Here is a 16,790-nt window from a genome sequence, read left to right on the forward strand (position 1 = left end):
AAGAGCAATGACATATGGCATTCAAATGAAAAAGACCTTTAGGATTTCTTCTATTTAACTCTCTTGGGTCATTTCTTAAAAAATAAAATGTACAGTATTAAATTTGTGCTGCCTTTAACTATAAATGTTTTTAACTCACAGTTGCAGATGACTCCAGCATCTTCATAATGTCCACAGTTGTGTATTCCCCATCCACTTGTCCAACAGTTCTTTAGTGAGGTCTCAGTGCCAATGCAGTTTACATCATCCATCCATATCTGTCCTGATCCTTGTCCAAAATAAGCTTTACTCTTTGCCTCTATCAGATTCCCACAGCCCATCTCTCTACACACCACTGCAGCATCTGACAGATCCCAGCCATCATCACACACTGTTCCCCATGTTCCATTATAGAGAACCTCCACTCGTCCAGAACAGGAGCTGGAACCATTCACCAGCCTGATTTCATCTGTACTAGTGGCAACTGTATAACCTATACATGCTAAAGAGTCAAAGATCCAAATTTCAATAGGCTATTAAATAGTTTTTTTTTAAAAACTAGAATTAATAGTTCTGAGAAATTTAAGCTTTCACTGTGCAAAAAATTTACCAGTAACCAAGATTTGTTTCAATGTGTATTATGAGTTCTCTTACCCAGAAGCAGAAAGAATTGCATGAACCACAGCATAGTGTCTAGAAATATAATATAAATTATATATTATTCATGTTGAATCCTCACACAAAACGTTAATTGCTTTGTCAATTCATAAGAATATCAATCTGTATTTAATCTATAACATTTTAACACACATTTTACACTGTGTAGCCAAGCAACTGAATGCAAATTATGACCATAATATGTGTGGTTTATTCAAACAGTCATACATGTAAATATGTAACATGATGATTTTAGGTTATACTTTATTTCTATGGTCCACTTTAGACATTCTACTAACTATAAGTAACTTTGCAACTATACATGTCAACTAGCAGTCATCAGAGTATTAGTAGACTGTCTGCTTAATATATGCTAACACTTTATTTTGACGGTCATCAACAGACATTCTACTGAATATAAGTATCTTTACTACGTTAACTTATTCTACTAACCAGAACCCTAACAACATATCCCTAACCTAACAGTCTACTAAAATTAAAAATTAGATGATTTCTAATCAAAATTATAGTTCGTAAAATGTCTAAAGTGGACCATCGAAATAAAGTGTAACTTGATTTTATCCTGTATAATCAGATAATGCTGAATATCAGAAAACATGACGTAAAATCCCAAAATGAAAATATTATAGTAGTGAAATCTATGGCTTACGCTCTTAAAAATAAAGGTTTCATGAAGAACCTTTAAATAATTTTATGTGTTAGGAAATGAATGTTACAGACAAAAAAATGATACAACATTTTAAATAATTTCTGTTTATTCTAAATATTTATTATGAGACAGTTGTCTAATTGTCTAATTGAGTGTTTCTAATTGTATTGTCATATTGTAATCGAATATACAATACAGTGTACTGTGTATATTGTCCAAAGTAAAGACATTTTAACAGTAACCCCTCTAATCTATTATCTATATGAGCATAGCCAGCTATATAAAATATATCACAAAATTAAAAAAAACAAGTAATTAAATTTGCAAACATATAAAATATGATGTTATTAATACCTGCTAAATGGTTCTCTTCTTCATCTTCGATTGAGCCGGTCTTTTTGAAAAGTGCTGTAGACATGGATATGTTTTATCAGCTGATTTAAAAACAAATATATTTGTTAAACAAAATTTCAACCGTTAACACGTGGTTTGCCCCTTAAAACCAAAATACAGCAGTTTGCATGATGTATGGCCTATTTTGTTTAGAAGATAAGATCAAACAATGAACCTGTGTCTATGGGAGGTTTTTTTTTTTTTTACTTTGCATTACCATACAGCAGTATTGGGGAAATTATTCACTTCTAAAGTAAACAAACTGCATTTTAATGCTTCATTCATTTATTTTTATTTTTTGACCAAAATCAACAAGTCAAAACTTTTGTTTCTATTTTTACAAATAAACTAGTATTGCTGTTTACTTGCAGGTTTTTATCCTTTGGATGCCATCGTTTTATTTCATCACCCAATGAAGAAATCATTGTAAGATTTATTGGTGTTTAACAGAAAATGTTTTGCCGAAAGCTTTGAAATAGCAGTTGTATTTCAGTTGATGGAGCTAACAAAGTTGATGTTGAATTTTTATCTTTAAATTTAAATGAATTTAAAAGAATACCACTATACAGATTAAATGTAAATGTGATGTCACCTGAATTTTTCAGATTTTTAATTGGTTGTAGAATGCAGTTGTCAATCAACTGTGTGTTCAAAAGGAAGTGTATGTTGTCAAGGGGAGAATGAGTTGCTTTAAAATGTATAGATGTTTGTTAATGGTTTTGTATAAAATACAATATCGTTTTGTATCGATGATGCATTATGCAGCACTGTGTGTGTGTGAGTGTGTGTGTGTGTGTGTGTGTGTGTGTGTGTGTGTGTGTGTGTGTGTGTGTGTGTGTCTGTCATCCTGTTCGCCTGTCATTTGGACTATTGTATGTAAAGCTTCGCGTTGGAAACCCCCTCTTCATTTTCGTCTGTTTACCTCAACTACCCGTGACATTTCCTCAAACCTTGAAAATACCGCCATAACTGATTGGTGATAAAAAGAAATTAAAATATTGAAGCAATAAAATACACACTTTTTGCCTTATATTTATTTATTATATAATGCATTTAGCTGCAAATATAGACGTTTGTTTATTTTGCGGAATCTGTAAAAATATGCTTTTTATCTCCTAAACATGATGCTGTAGTCCTCAGTGTTGTGTGAGTCCACAGCAAAGACGTCTGAAACACTTTCTGTACTGCTGCCTGACCTGGGCAAGAATGAGATGAGATGAGATCAATTTAACCAGTTAACCATGTTTAATTGAAAAGTAGAAAAATAATAATTAGGCACCTAGTTCACTTTAATATAAATTAAAATCATGAGAAATAAGAGATGTGCTTACTGCTAGTATGAGCTAGTATGATAGACATTAATGACCTCATGAACCGAAATGGAATTTGTTTATAATAAACAGGTGAGAAGATTAATTTTAAAGGAGTTATAAGACACTATTGTAAAAGTTCAGGAAGCTATCCTCTGTAAAATGCGCAGTGCACAAGCAAACCTTTGGATTGTACTGCTCAGCTTTATAAATAAATCTTAACCTCTGATTCCTTCTTAACCTCCATTTTCGTAAGGCCAAACAAAGCGGTTTTGGTTTTGCCTTTGCATCCAAACACACCACGACATGACGACAACATTACAATTCAAAAAGCATCCCCTTCTTTCTTTGAGTTTGCTTTTGGCCAGGCATTATGCTAATGTTTCATATTGTGACGTAGACGTTTGAGGAAGTAATATCTGGACTTCGATCGAGGTGTTTTAGGCAGGTTTCGAGTTCTCTGTTAGATAGAATAAATCTGTTTTGTGAGATACTATGAGCTTTGTAACTTTGCAAATCGTATACATGCACAAAAGAAAAGGAAAACATTAAAAAGCATCAATTGACCCCATTTAGAGAGTAGATTTTAATTTTCAGAAGTAAATGCTGATGCTTTCAGAACGTGAAATGTTTTTCCTATGGAGCAGAATGATACAGTGGCTGAACTCATTACTGAGGACAAAATAGAAAACAGCTTGAGAAAGCCGGGCCTAAAAGTTTGAAATATAGTTTTCAAGCTTGGAGACATTCTACTGTATGTCTGTTTTTTATTTTTTTACAGTTTGAAGATTCTTGGCTCATTTGAACATTCCATCACAGAAAGAAAATGGAAGAGCAATAGCAACTGTAATAGTCATTCATATTCAGTTTTAAAACGGAATATGATAAATTGAGTGATGTCTGACCTCATTATTCAGGATACAATAGATCAGGAAGATGAAGGTTCCCTGCTGGGAGTTTAAGATCAGGAAGAGGATCTCCAGCTCTTTACTGCCATTAATGAAGAAACCCAGAATCCAGGAGCAACCAAGAACCACAAACTGAGCCAGTGTTTTAAATGTCATAATACTGCAGAGAAAGAAGTTGTTAATGTGTCACTATTGAATATATATTTATATTTTCTCTGAAGTGTTCAAATCTGAATGTTTGATACTTGGTTTGTTTCATCTGTGAAATTTCTGCATTCAGATTTTTGAGAGTTGAGTTCAGTCTGATGATAATGCTGATGAAGAGAATCATGTTGAACTGAAAAGTAAAAAAAAAAAATCATCTTGTTTTCTCTTTAATATAAAATAAAATCATGTGAAATAAAAAATGTGCTTACTGCTAGTATGACACTAACAGGACCCAGAAAACTCCAGATAAAACCTTTATCCATTTTAATCCAACAGCTGTTTAGAGGAAAACACAATTATAATAACTGAATGAATTTAGTTATGACTATTAAAATATTAATATTTGAATCTCGTCTATGACGTTCTTACAGCTCGTGTAATAATGTATTTTTATCAGATAGTAGAAATGTCATAAGCTGCTTTATTTTCATTCAAAACAAATTAACTAAAAAATAAACTAGCAACCACAACAACTCACTGTTCGCTGCCGTAGCCTTCCGGAACCAGCCCGACAGACACACTCACCACAACCAGAGAAACCGTATATCCAATCACACACAGGAATCCATTACTAAGCACATCCCTCTTTTTGGAGCTGATCCGTGATAGGTTTGTCACGCAGATGAAGAGCAGCACAGCTTCAATGAACATCCACACAAAGCCAGAGAGAAAGAGGAAGTGCAGAACACCTGATATCACGGCACACAGCACCTGGAGACCATGAGAGGCGGTTATGATAGTTCTCAGTGAGGGTGTTGTAGAGCTGTTGGGCTCTGTCATTCTCACCTGATGAGGGCGTATGAGGCTCAGGAACTGCTGTGTGAGCAGGAACAGAAGGTGAGCCAACAGTAGAGTTATGCAGATGTTGACTCGAGCCACATTATTCACTCCAGGACTCCAATGACAAAGGGCAAAGGTCAACAGGGCCAAACTGAAGAACACCAGCCCAACGGGCACACACACCAAATTCAACTGCTCCAGCAGTGAGTTGCTCTGAGAAAACATTGCAGAGTATGAGTACCAAATCTGTGCATTTCTTGAATGTTGACCATCTACTATAGATTGCATTTGAATTCTGCTAGTGCGTTCAATGTTTCAATCTTTGAAGGAGGTTTTACTTCTCTTTTAAATGATGAGAGCGGGTTTAATGGGGATTGCATGATGAGAGCGAATGTCGACAGATGAACACAGGAACACACTGTGAAGCTGCTGTTGGTCTTTAAAACAGAACAACCATCTACAACCCATTCACTGGTATTCCAATACACACAGGACAGAGAACCATTGAGGTCGAGCTCCTGCAAAAAGAAGAAAGAACATGCAGAAAATATTACAACACTGAATATTAGATGTTGTCAGGGTTGGACGAAAACACATTTTCAGTCTCTCACTCTGATGTGTTTGAGGGTGAAGTTGACTGGTTTGGTGAGTTCAGTGTTGGTGGTTTTGGGAAGAGTAGCTAAGATCACAGTGGACATCATCGTTTTATTCGTTTTATTTGGTGTGTTGAAAAAGTCGGGCTTCAGTAGATTCTCCATTTTGTTGTAGCTCAAGAACGCCACAGAAGCCGATCCTGTGTGACAGAAACAGAAGCTTACATGCTACCCTTTGTTAAAGCAACTTTAAAAAAGGTATGACATCTCTTTCTACATTTAAAAAAAAAGTTTCATCAAATTAAAACATTTGAATACTGTCATTGTTGTTCCTGGCGATCCCAATGAGATCGATCTCCACAGAAGAATTTGTTGTGTCAAGTCGAGGGATTTTATCTAAGGTGACATTTGGTCCAACCATGAAGACTTGTCCCTCTGATTAAAAACAAACAAGCAGTTATGAGATATATTAATTTATCTGCATTTTTTTTAATGACAGACCAATTAAATCATTCAATTTGCACAAATGACAAATAAAAATCAAATACTGTATGTAGTTGATTATTACCATAAACTGCACTGACTTTCTGTTTGTATTATTTGAGTGTTTGTTAAATGTCTTGTGAATGTTGATTGCTCTATGCTCAAGGCAGCAAATATTCACAAAACAAAAAGATTTTTTAAGGATTAGTGTTTTTTTAGAACAGTTCTACCAAATGACGGATGAATTTGCACCAAAATACTGACATTTGACTTCAAAAACAAAAGATAAAACTGTTCTCAGTTAAAACATTGGTAGCTCATACTCAATTATAGTTACTGTAGCTGCATTTATCATTGTTGCTGTCTGCCACCTGTGATCCACTCAAAGTCCAAATGCAATGGGTGTCCTATCTCCTATTATTTTATGAGCCACTCTCAGCACCTGCTGTTCGTAATAAGATGTAAGGCTTAGATTATGTAATATAATCTCAGTTTCAACTGTTTCTCCACTCACCTACAGCAGCAAGAATAAAACTGACATTGTCACTTGTGTTTGTCGGCTTCACCAATGCAGATATGAGTTTCTCACTGATTTTTAACATGCGGTTTCCAGAGGAGGCTAGTTCAGTTTGGTTGGCTGATGATGATGTTTCCAAAATGTTCTCTGACGCATTGAAGGCCATAGTCAAAATGCTGGTCACATCCTAATTGATTTATTAGATAAATACAGTTACTATAAATGTCAAGACAGTCAATAAGACATAACATCTCGGTAACATATGGTAACCCTTGTTCCCCGAGGAGGGAACGGAGACGTAAGTCAAGACTAACGAATGGAGATCGCTTGCGAGCCTATCTACTTAGAGTGAAACTAAACGAGTCAATGCACATTGGCATGCGATAATTGCACCAGCTGCTGTGCATCGCGGCGCAAGCATATAATGAGCAGAAGGTGCGTCGCATCCTTGTTTTTCCGCTGAGGATCTGGACCTGTGACTCGGCCGTACAGTACCATACGTAACGGAGATGTTCCCCTTCGTCAGTCACTACTACGTAAGTCAAGACTGACGAATGGGGGTATCTACCAAAACGCCACGGCTGCTGGCCCTTCCAGCACTCCACTTGAGCCTTCTGGACTGACCGCAGTGTTGGGCAGAAAGTAGGAGCTCTAAACAGACAAGGTCAGTCACTGCTGTTCCATAAGACCCACTCAGTGTGACTTATTGGATAAAGCTGGGAAAGCATGCCTTTGGAGAAGGGAACGCTGCGGAGGCCACATCCTACCCCGGAGGGAGGCTCTGTGACGGTTACACATATGGACTAGCCAAGCAGGGTAGTCTCTGTCAGCAAGGTGCCTTGAGCCAGTGCCCAGGAGGAGGCAACACTTCTAGTTGAGTGTGCTCGCAACCCAAACGGGCAAGGCACGCCTTGGGCTTCGTAAGCCAAGGCGATGGCATCCACTATCCAGTGGGTCATCCTCTGCTCGGAGACAGCCTTTCCCTTCTGCTGGCCTCCGTATCAGATGAAGAGCTGATCTGAGGTCCTGAAGCTTTGTGTCCACATATAACCGCAAAGAGTGGACGGGACAGAGAAAAGCTAGGGCTGGGTCTGCCTCCTCCGAAGGCAGCGCTTGCAGATTCACTACCTTGTCCCTGAAGGGAGTGGTAGGAACCTTGGACTCTTGGATCCAGGCCGGGGTCTCAGGACAACGTGAGAGTTGGCCAGCCCGAATTCTAGGCACGATTCGTCGACCGAAAATGCTTGCAGGTCCCCTACCCTCTTGATGGAAACCAGAGCAGTCAGGAGCACTGTCTTTAGTGACATGATCATTAACTCAGCTGACTGCAGTGGTTCAAAGGAAGGTCTCTGCAGTGCGCTGAGCACCAGAGACAGTTCCCAAGAGGGTATAGAGGGGGGCGAGGCGGATTCAGTCTCCTCGCTCACTTCAGGAACCTGACGATCAGGTCATGCTTTCCCAATGACTTACCTTCAACTGCGTCGTGATGTGCGGCGATAGCGGCAACATACACTTTGAGGGTGGAGGGAGACAGCCTTCGCTCCAACCCATCTTGCAGGAAAGAAAGCACGACTCTGACCGGACATCTTCGGGGGTCTTCCCAGTGGGAAGAACACCATTCAACGAACAGTTTCCATTTCAGAGCATAGAGTCGACTCGTTGGGGGGCTCTACATGGTGGTGTGACGGTGCGGACAGCAAGGGTCGCAATATCTCCGCGTCTTTCTTCAAAGAGCATAAACAGATGTTTTCACAGCTTTGTTGGTTCGGTGGGCGTGACGTTGAAAGTGAGTGCTTACACTAGGTTGCATTCCTGGTGTGTAGCTGCAGCTATCTCCCTGTGCATTTCAGCACCTCAGAGCACTTCTGAAAGAGCTAACACGGCCTTTCGGTAGGAAGAGCACCATTCAATGAACAGTTTCCACTTGGGCCAAGGAGGTGCTGTCGCGAGGAGCATGAGTTCTGGGAACTAACAAGACCTGCTTCTTGTCCTCCCTGACTTTGCACAGTGTCTGTGCGAGAAGGCTCACTGGGGAAAAACATACTAGCCCCGAGGCCAGCTGTGTGCCAGTGCATCTGTGCCGAGGGTTTCCTCGGTCAGGGAGTAAAACAACTGGCAACCATATCTATCCGTGCGGTTCCGAAGAAGTCCCATATCAGCTGGACCGCCTGGGGATGGAGACACCACTCTCCCGGAAGTGTAGGCTGTCGTGAGAGCTCATCGGCTGCACGATTGAGCACGTCAGGGATGTGACTCCATAGGAGAAGATGGCGGGCGAGTTGCGACATGTGGCGGGAACGTAGACCACCTTGGTGGTTGATGTACGCAACGGTCGCAGTGTTGTCCGTACGGACCAGTACGTGCTTGCCATGTAGCGGCCCTTTGAGGCGGTCCAGCGCAAGACAGGCCGTGTTAGCTCTTTCAGAAGTGCTCTGAGGTGCTGAAATGCACAGGGAGATAGCTGCAGCTACACACCAGGAATGCAACCTAGTGTAAGCACTCACTTTCAACGTCACGCCCACCGAACCAACAAAGCTGTGAAAACAGCTGTTTTTGCTCTTTGAAGAAAGACGCGGAGAGATTGCGACCCTCGCTGTCCACACCGTCACACCACCACCAGGAATCTTCTCAGCAGAGACTCGAAGACACAGCAGTAGATTTTTGCAGGAGACAGGAACGGCATACACCATCTGGCTCCGAAGTGAAAGACAAGGATGCGACGCACCTTCTGCTCATTATATGCTAGCGCCGCAATGCACAGCTGCTGGTGCAATTATCTTATGGCAATGTGCATTGGCTCGTTTAGCTTCACTCGAAGTAGATAGGCTCGCAAGCGATCCCCATTCGTCAGTCTTGATTTACGTAGTAGTGACTGACGAAGGGGAACTGTCAATCACTCGACACATATTTGATTATTGTATCTTTTTTTCTATTTAAGACTTACAGTCACAGAAATCCCTTGCCCTTCCGCTGTAATGTGCTCTATCTGCTCAAGAAGAGTTTGAAAACATCCACCAGAGGTCTGACCCTGAAATCACAATTGAGCTTTAAACTGTATAAAACTGACTCTGTGATTTTAATCATGTTTTGCAAACAAAATGTACTTTGTGCACAGAACCATCAAGAATAAATAGAATATCACATATTTTAAATATATCTACAATGCAGAAACTCAACTTACATCACATGCCGTTTTATTTAAACCTGCAATGATAGAAATCAGCATGAAGACAATTATAAAGTAGAAATAGAGTCAGACAAAACTATGGAAAATAGCCAGCAACTTTTTGCTTGTGCTTGCACTCGTTCACAAGAGACTGAACGTGATTCAAGGCCTTGATATACTAAGTTTTTTCATTATTTGCTTAGAACTAAAAAGAAGTTGAAAATATATTTGCAGTTAAGAAAGCATCTGATCATAGTGATGTGGAGATGTTTGCACAATCTCTGCAATTCACCAGCATCATGACGACAGATGAGGTGGCCTAACTAAAATTACACTGTTTTGATAGTTTGAATATATAAAGTATATTTGACACTATAGGCTATATATATATATATATATATCTGACTATGACAGACTATAGTTTGAATTAATCCTTTTTCTTTGCATGACACATTGACATTACACTTACAGTAAATGGTAAATTTCTGCATTATATTGAACATTGCATAAGCATTAGTTTCAGGTCATAGAAGGGAAAAGAGGCTCTCGAGAGCGCATGTGAACGTCACATCCTTTTGATTTTCCCGGCAGAAACGACACAAGCACTTCACATAAAAATAAGTCTACACGCTGTAATTTTGTTATTTGAAATAATAAATTGTTTTTTGACGTTGTTTTGTTACAATCTGTTCACACATTGGAGACAAAAAAAATTTGCTTAATACATAAATATGCGTACATATAGCATCAGAGGGATCAGACTACATTACCAGCTGAGGTTGTCTCTGGTCTGACTGTTGTATCGGTGCTGCTGATGTCAGTAACGGCTGAAAAAATAATGACTGATGAATAACAATGAATCAACAAACAAACAAATAATACTGAAGCATACAAAGGGTACATGTAAATATATTTACCAGGACAGTATATGAAACAATGGCCACTGTGCCTTACCAAGCCTTACAGATAACAATTCCTGAGTCAGTGGGGCGCTGAAATTGAACAGCCAGTTCCAGTACTTCATGATTAGACCCCATTACGTTAAGTAACTTGATAAATGCAGATGAGTCTTTTAATAAAAATAATAAATACTATTAAGCCTAAATGGATATGTAAAGCTGCTCATTCTCTTGCCGTTTACTATCACTGTGCAGGAACTATTTTTCTGGAGGAAGGATGGACTTAAAAAAAGTAGCATATTAATGCATACATGTTCAGCTTCTAAATTTGTATTGAGTGTTAACCATTTTATAAAAGCAATAAGGAACTTGAGGCGTGCTGTATTATGATTACAGTCACGGCTGAAGGGCGTTGTTAGGCACTATATGAAGCAGAGTGCCTGCTTGACCCCTTCAGCCACGACTGTATTCACAATATATCACAGCCTCTCGTACCTTATTGCTTACATGAAACATTATTTAAAGGTAAAGAATGTAGTTTCTGCAACACTAGTGGAGCCTAGGCACTAGTGGAATTGCAAACACCCCTTTCACAGGTTGCACCTCCCCCAACTCAAACATCACAATCACAGCTCTTATGGGTGCTTGTGAATTCATGTCACGACAGGTAAATATCGGCTACTTTAAATAAAGGGTTCAACTTTTAGCTTTTCAGGTTTTACTTTTAGCTGTGTTGCTATGTGTCATGAGTAAGCAGTTGAGAAGGATAACACTCTGTCTACAGCGAACGCGAGCGTCTTTCTTATAATAAACCCATCCACTGGGAATTTTTTTTTACATGAAGCGCCACAACTGTTTGAGGCTGTCTACACCGGACACATCAAAGTAAACCTTATAAACTGATACATTTGCCTTTCTGAACGGGTGCATTGTAGTGTCCATTTTAGCGAGTAGCATTGCAATGTCCCATTTGCTTTGATGTGTTCATGACCCGTTTAATCTTAAGCGATTTCCTCTAAATAACAAAATAAACACTACAAAAATGACAGCGGTGAGAAAACAGCAGTTAAGAAAGCATCTGATCATAGTGATGTGGAGATGTTTGCACAATCTCTGCAATTCACCAGCATCATGACGACAGATGAGGTAACTAAAATTACACTGTTATGATAGTTTGAATATAAAGTATATTTGACACTATAGGCTATATATCTGACTATGACAGACTATAGGTTGAATTAATCCTTTTTCTTTACATGACACAATGACATTACACTTACAGTAAATGGTAAATTTCTGCATTATATTGAACATTGCATAAGCATTAGTTTCAGGTCATAGAAGGGAAAAGAGGCTCTCGAGAGCGCATGTGAACGTCACATCCTTTTGATTTTCCCGGCAGAAACGTCATAAGCACTTCACATAAAAATCAGTCTACACGCTGTAATTTTGTTATTTGAAATAATAAATTGTTTTTTGACGTTGTTTTGTTACAGTCTGTTCACACATTGGAGACAAAAAAGCTTACTACATAAATATGCGTACATATAGCATCTTTAAACACAGTTTAGATTAATAGCAATCAGAATGAAAAAAGCAATGCTTAAAAATAAACTAATGCGGCAATGAGTGTGGTTGGCTGTAGAGGAGCCAGAGGGATCAGACTACATTACCAGCTGAGGTTGTCTCTGGTCTGACTGTTGTATCGGTGCTGCTGATGTCAGTAACGGCTGAAAAAATAATGACTGATGAATAACAATGAATCAACAAACAAACAAATAATACTGAAGCATACAAAGGGTACATGTAAATATATTTACCAGCACAGTATATGAAACAATGGCCACTGTGCCTTACCAAGCCTTACAGATAACAAATCCTGAGTCATTGGGGCGCTGAAATTAAACAGCCAGTTCCAGTACTTCATGATTAGACCCCATTACATTAAGTAACTTGTTAAATGCAATTTAAAATGTCTTTTAATAAAAATAATAAATACTATTAAGCCTAAATGGATATGTAAAGCTGCTCATTCTCTTGCCATTTACTATCACTGTGCAGGAACTATTTTTCTGGAGGAAGGATGGACTTAAAAAAAGTAGCATATTAATGCATACATGTTCAGCTTCTAAATTTGTATTGAGTGTTAACCATTTTATAAAAGCAATAAGGAACTTGAGGCGTGCTGTATTATGATTACAGTCACGGCTGAAGGGCGTTGTTAGGCACTATATGAAGCAGAGTGCCTGCTTGACCCCTTCAGCCACGACTGTATTCACAATATATCACAGCCTCTCGTACCTTATTGCTTACATGAAACATTATTTAAAGGTAAAGAATGTAGTTTCTGCAACACTAGTGGAGCCTAGGCACTAGTGGAATTGCAAACACCCCTTTCACAGGTTGCACCTCCCCCAACTCAAACATCACAATCACAGCTCTTATGGGTGCTTGTGAATTCATGTCACGACAGGTAAATATCGGCTACTTTAAATAAAGGGTTCAACTTTTAGCTTTTCAGGTTTTACTTTTAGCTGTGTTGCTATGTGTCATGAGTAAGCAGTTGAGAAGGATAACACTCTGTCTACAGCGAACGCGAGCGTCTTCCTTATAATAAACCCATCCACTGGGCACATTTTTTTACATGAAGCGCCACAACTGTTTGAGGCTGTCTACACCGGACACATCAAAGTAAACCTTATAAACTGATACATTTGCCTTTCTGAACGGGTGCATTGTAGTGTCCATTTTAGCGAGTAGCATTGCAATGTCCCATTTGCTTTGATGTGTTCATGACCCGTTTGATCTTTGAAGGTCTAAATGCAGCGAAATTTGGCTTGCGGTCTTGTACCCGAAACTTAATGTATTTTCCGATGTAACACGTCAGCCATGGTCCCACCCTCTGCCTTAGCCTGTTACAGTATACACACCCCAAACTCTCGCTATAGGTAGAGTTAGAAAGTTATTGACGGACCTGAGCGGACTGCTCTCAATGTTTTGATGGTGCCTATAGGGGACTCAATGTTTACACTTTTGGGGGAGATAAACCCATGAATGGCAAACTAACAGTAATCAATGAACAAAAAACTGGGTTAGAAGAATGTATTTTTACATTTAAAAAAAACATACATACTTCACCAATATTTTGACTCACATTGGCAGATGACTCCAGCATCTTGTTGATGGCTACAGTTGTTTACTCTCCATCCATTTGATGAACAGTTTTTCAGTGTAGGTTCATTCCCAGCACATTTAACATCATCCATCCATATCTGTCCTGATCCTTGTCCAAAATACGGACCTCTTTTAGCTTCTATCACATTCCCACAGCCCATCTCTCTACACACCACTGCAGCATCTGACAGATCCCAGCCATCATCACACACTGTTCCCCATGTTCCATTATAGAGAACCTCCACTCGTCCAGAACAGGAGTGACTGCCATTCCACAACCTTACAGCTATTATCCACACAAATAATATAAAGACACAAGTACGTTTTTTTTCCCGCACATATTTGTTTGCATTCTTTTATTTGAAAAAGAGCAATGACATATGGCATTCAAAAGAAAAATACCTTTAGGATTTCTTCTATTTAACTCTCTTGGGTCATTTCTTAAAAAATAAAATGTACAATATTAAATTTGTGCTGCCTTCAACTATAAATGTTTTTAACTCACAGTTGCAGATGACTCCAGCATCTTCATGATGCACACAGTCGTGTATTCCCCATCCACTTGTCCTACAGTTCTTTAGTGAGGTCTCAGTGCCAATGCAGTTTACATCATCCATCCATATCTGTCCTGATCCTTGTCCAAAATAAGCTTCACTCTTTGCCTCTATCACATCCCCACAGCCCATCTCTCTACACACCACTGCAGCATCTGACAGATCCCAGCCATCATCACACACTGTTCCCCATATTCCATTATAGAGAACCTCCACTCGTCCAGAACAGTTGTCGTCTCCATTCACCAACCTTACAGCTACTATCCACACAAATAATATAAAGAAACAAGTACGTTTTTTTTCCCGCACATATTTGTTTGCATTCTTTTATTTGAAAAAGAGCAATGACATATGGCATTCAAAAGAAAAAGACCTTTAGGATTTCTTCTATTTAACTCTCTTGGGTCATTTCTTAAAAAATAAAATGTACAATATTAAATTTGTGCTGCCTTCAACTATAAATGTTTTTAACTCACAGTTGCAGATGACTCCAGCGTCTTCATGATGCACACAGTTGTGTATTCCCCATCCACTTGTCCAACAGTTCTTTAGTGAGGTCTCAGTGCCAATGCAGTTTACATCATCCATCCATATCTGTCCTGATCCTTGTCCAAAATAAGCAACACTCTTTGCCTCTATCACATCCCCACAGCCCATCTCTCTACACACCACTGCAGCATCTGACAGATCCCAGCCATCATCACACACTGTTCCCCATGTTCCATTATAGAGAACCTCCACTCGTCCAGAACAGGAGCTGGAACCATTCACCAACCTGATTTCATCTGTACTAGTGGCAATTGTATAACCTATACATGCTAAAGAGTCAAAGATCCAAATTGTTATTTTTTCAATAGGCTATTAAATAGTTAAAAAATTAGAATTCATAGTTCTGAGTTCACTGTGCTAAAAATGTACCAGTGACCAAGATTTGTTTCAATGTGTATTATAAGTTCTCTTACCCAGAAGCAGAAAGAATTGCATGAACCACAGCATAGTGTCTAGAAATATAATATAAATTATATATTATTCATGTTGAATCCTCACACAAAACAATAATTGCTTTGTCTTGTTTTCTAAACTGCTTTCTCAATTAATAATAATATCAATCTACTGTATTTAATCTATAACATTTTAACACACATTTTACACTGTGTAGCCAAGCAACTGAATGCAAATTATGACCATAATATGTGTGGTTCATTCAAACAGTCATACATGTAAATATGTAACATGATGATTTTAGGTTTTACTTTATTTCGATGGCCCACTATAGACATTCTACTAACTATAAGTAACTTTGCAACTATGTCAACTAGCAGTCATCAGAGTATTAGTAGACTGTCTGCTTAATATATGCTAACACTTTATTTTGACGGTCATCAACAGACATTCTACTGTATCTTTACTACATGTTAACTTATTCTACTAACCAGAACCCTAACAACATATCCCTAAGCTAACAGTCTACTAAAATTAAAAATTAGATGATTTCTAATCAAAATTATAGTTCGTAGAATATCTAAAGTGGGACCATCGAAATAAAGTGTAACTTGATTTTATCCTGTATCAATAATAGCATAATCAGGTAATGTTGAATATCAGAAAAGATAATCCAAAAAGTTAAATCTATGACTTGCGCTCTTAAAAATAAAGGTTTCATGAAGAACCTTTAACTAATTTCTGTGTTAGGAAATGAATGTTACAGACAAAAAATTATACAACATTTTAAATAATTGCTGTTTATTCTAAATATTTATTATGAGACAATTGTCTAATTGTCTAATTGAGTGTTTCTAATTGTATTGTCAAATATACAATACAGTACGCTGTGTATATTGTCCAAAGTAAAGACATTTTAACAGTAACCCCTCTAATCTATTATCTATATGAGCATAGCCAGCTATATAAAATATATCACAAAATAAAAAAAACAAGTAATTAAATTTGCAAACATATAAAATATGATGTTATTAATACCTGCTAAATGGTTCTCTTCTTCATCTTCGATTGAGCCGGTCTTTTTGAAAAGTGCTGTAGACATGGATATGTTTTATAAGCTGATTTAAAAACAAATATATTTGTTAAACAAAATTTTATCTATTAACACGTGGCCCATAAAACCAAAATACAGCACTTTGCATGATGTATTTCCTATTTTGTTTAGAAGATAAGATCAAACAATGAGCCTGTGTCAATGGGAGGTTTTTTTTACTTTGGAAAGTCATTACCATACAGCAGTATTAGGGAAATTATTCACTTCTAAAGTAAACAAACTGCATTTTAATGCTGCATTTTGTGACCAAAATGTTTTGCCGAAAGCTTTGAAATAGCACTTGTATTTCAGACTATTTCAGTTGATGGAGCTAACAAAGTTGATGTTGAACATTTATCTTTAAATTAATTATTAAGAAAGAGACTCAATTTAAATAAATACTACTATACAGATTAAATGTAAATGTGATGTCACCTGAATTTTTCAGAATTTGAATTGGTTGTA

At 38.1% G+C, this 16,790-nt stretch overlaps 2 protein-coding genes across 2 annotated transcripts in view; one reads left to right on the plus strand and one right to left on the minus strand.

The window, feature by feature from the left end:
- The window catches only part of LOC311081911 (scavenger receptor cysteine-rich domain-containing group B protein-like), a 51,358-nt gene that overhangs the window by 24,356 nt on the left and 10,212 nt on the right, over positions 1-16,790 (plus strand). The gene's annotated exons all lie outside the window — the stretch shown is intronic.
- The window catches only part of LOC311082271 (scavenger receptor cysteine-rich domain-containing protein DMBT1), a gene marked incomplete at its 5' end in the record, with an annotated part of 35,935 nt that overhangs the window by 5,923 nt on the left and 13,222 nt on the right, over positions 1-16,790 (minus strand). Inside the window, 16 exons of the mRNA XM_084113000.1 lie at positions 140-481; positions 3,932-4,077; positions 4,603-4,835; positions 4,911-5,117; positions 5,324-5,422; positions 5,516-5,697; positions 5,816-5,932; positions 8,682-8,937; positions 9,442-9,525; positions 9,679-9,701; positions 10,434-10,490; positions 12,236-12,292; positions 13,717-14,022; positions 14,242-14,550; positions 14,767-15,099; positions 16,271-16,324. Of these exons, the coding sequence (XP_083969126.1) occupies positions 140-481; positions 3,932-4,077; positions 4,603-4,835; positions 4,911-5,117; positions 5,324-5,422; positions 5,516-5,697; positions 5,816-5,932; positions 8,682-8,937; positions 9,442-9,525; positions 9,679-9,701; positions 10,434-10,490; positions 12,236-12,292; positions 13,717-14,022; positions 14,242-14,550; positions 14,767-15,099; positions 16,271-16,324 (2,805 nt within the window). The remainder of the gene's footprint in view (positions 1-139; positions 482-3,931; positions 4,078-4,602; positions 4,836-4,910; positions 5,118-5,323; positions 5,423-5,515; positions 5,698-5,815; positions 5,933-8,681; positions 8,938-9,441; positions 9,526-9,678; positions 9,702-10,433; positions 10,491-12,235; positions 12,293-13,716; positions 14,023-14,241; positions 14,551-14,766; positions 15,100-16,270; positions 16,325-16,790) is intronic.

The sequence above is a fragment of the Abramis brama genome (genome assembly GCF_963993115.1).
Source record: "Abramis brama genome assembly, chromosome: 4".
Taxonomy (NCBI): Eukaryota; Metazoa; Chordata; class Actinopteri; order Cypriniformes; family Leuciscidae; genus Abramis; species Abramis brama.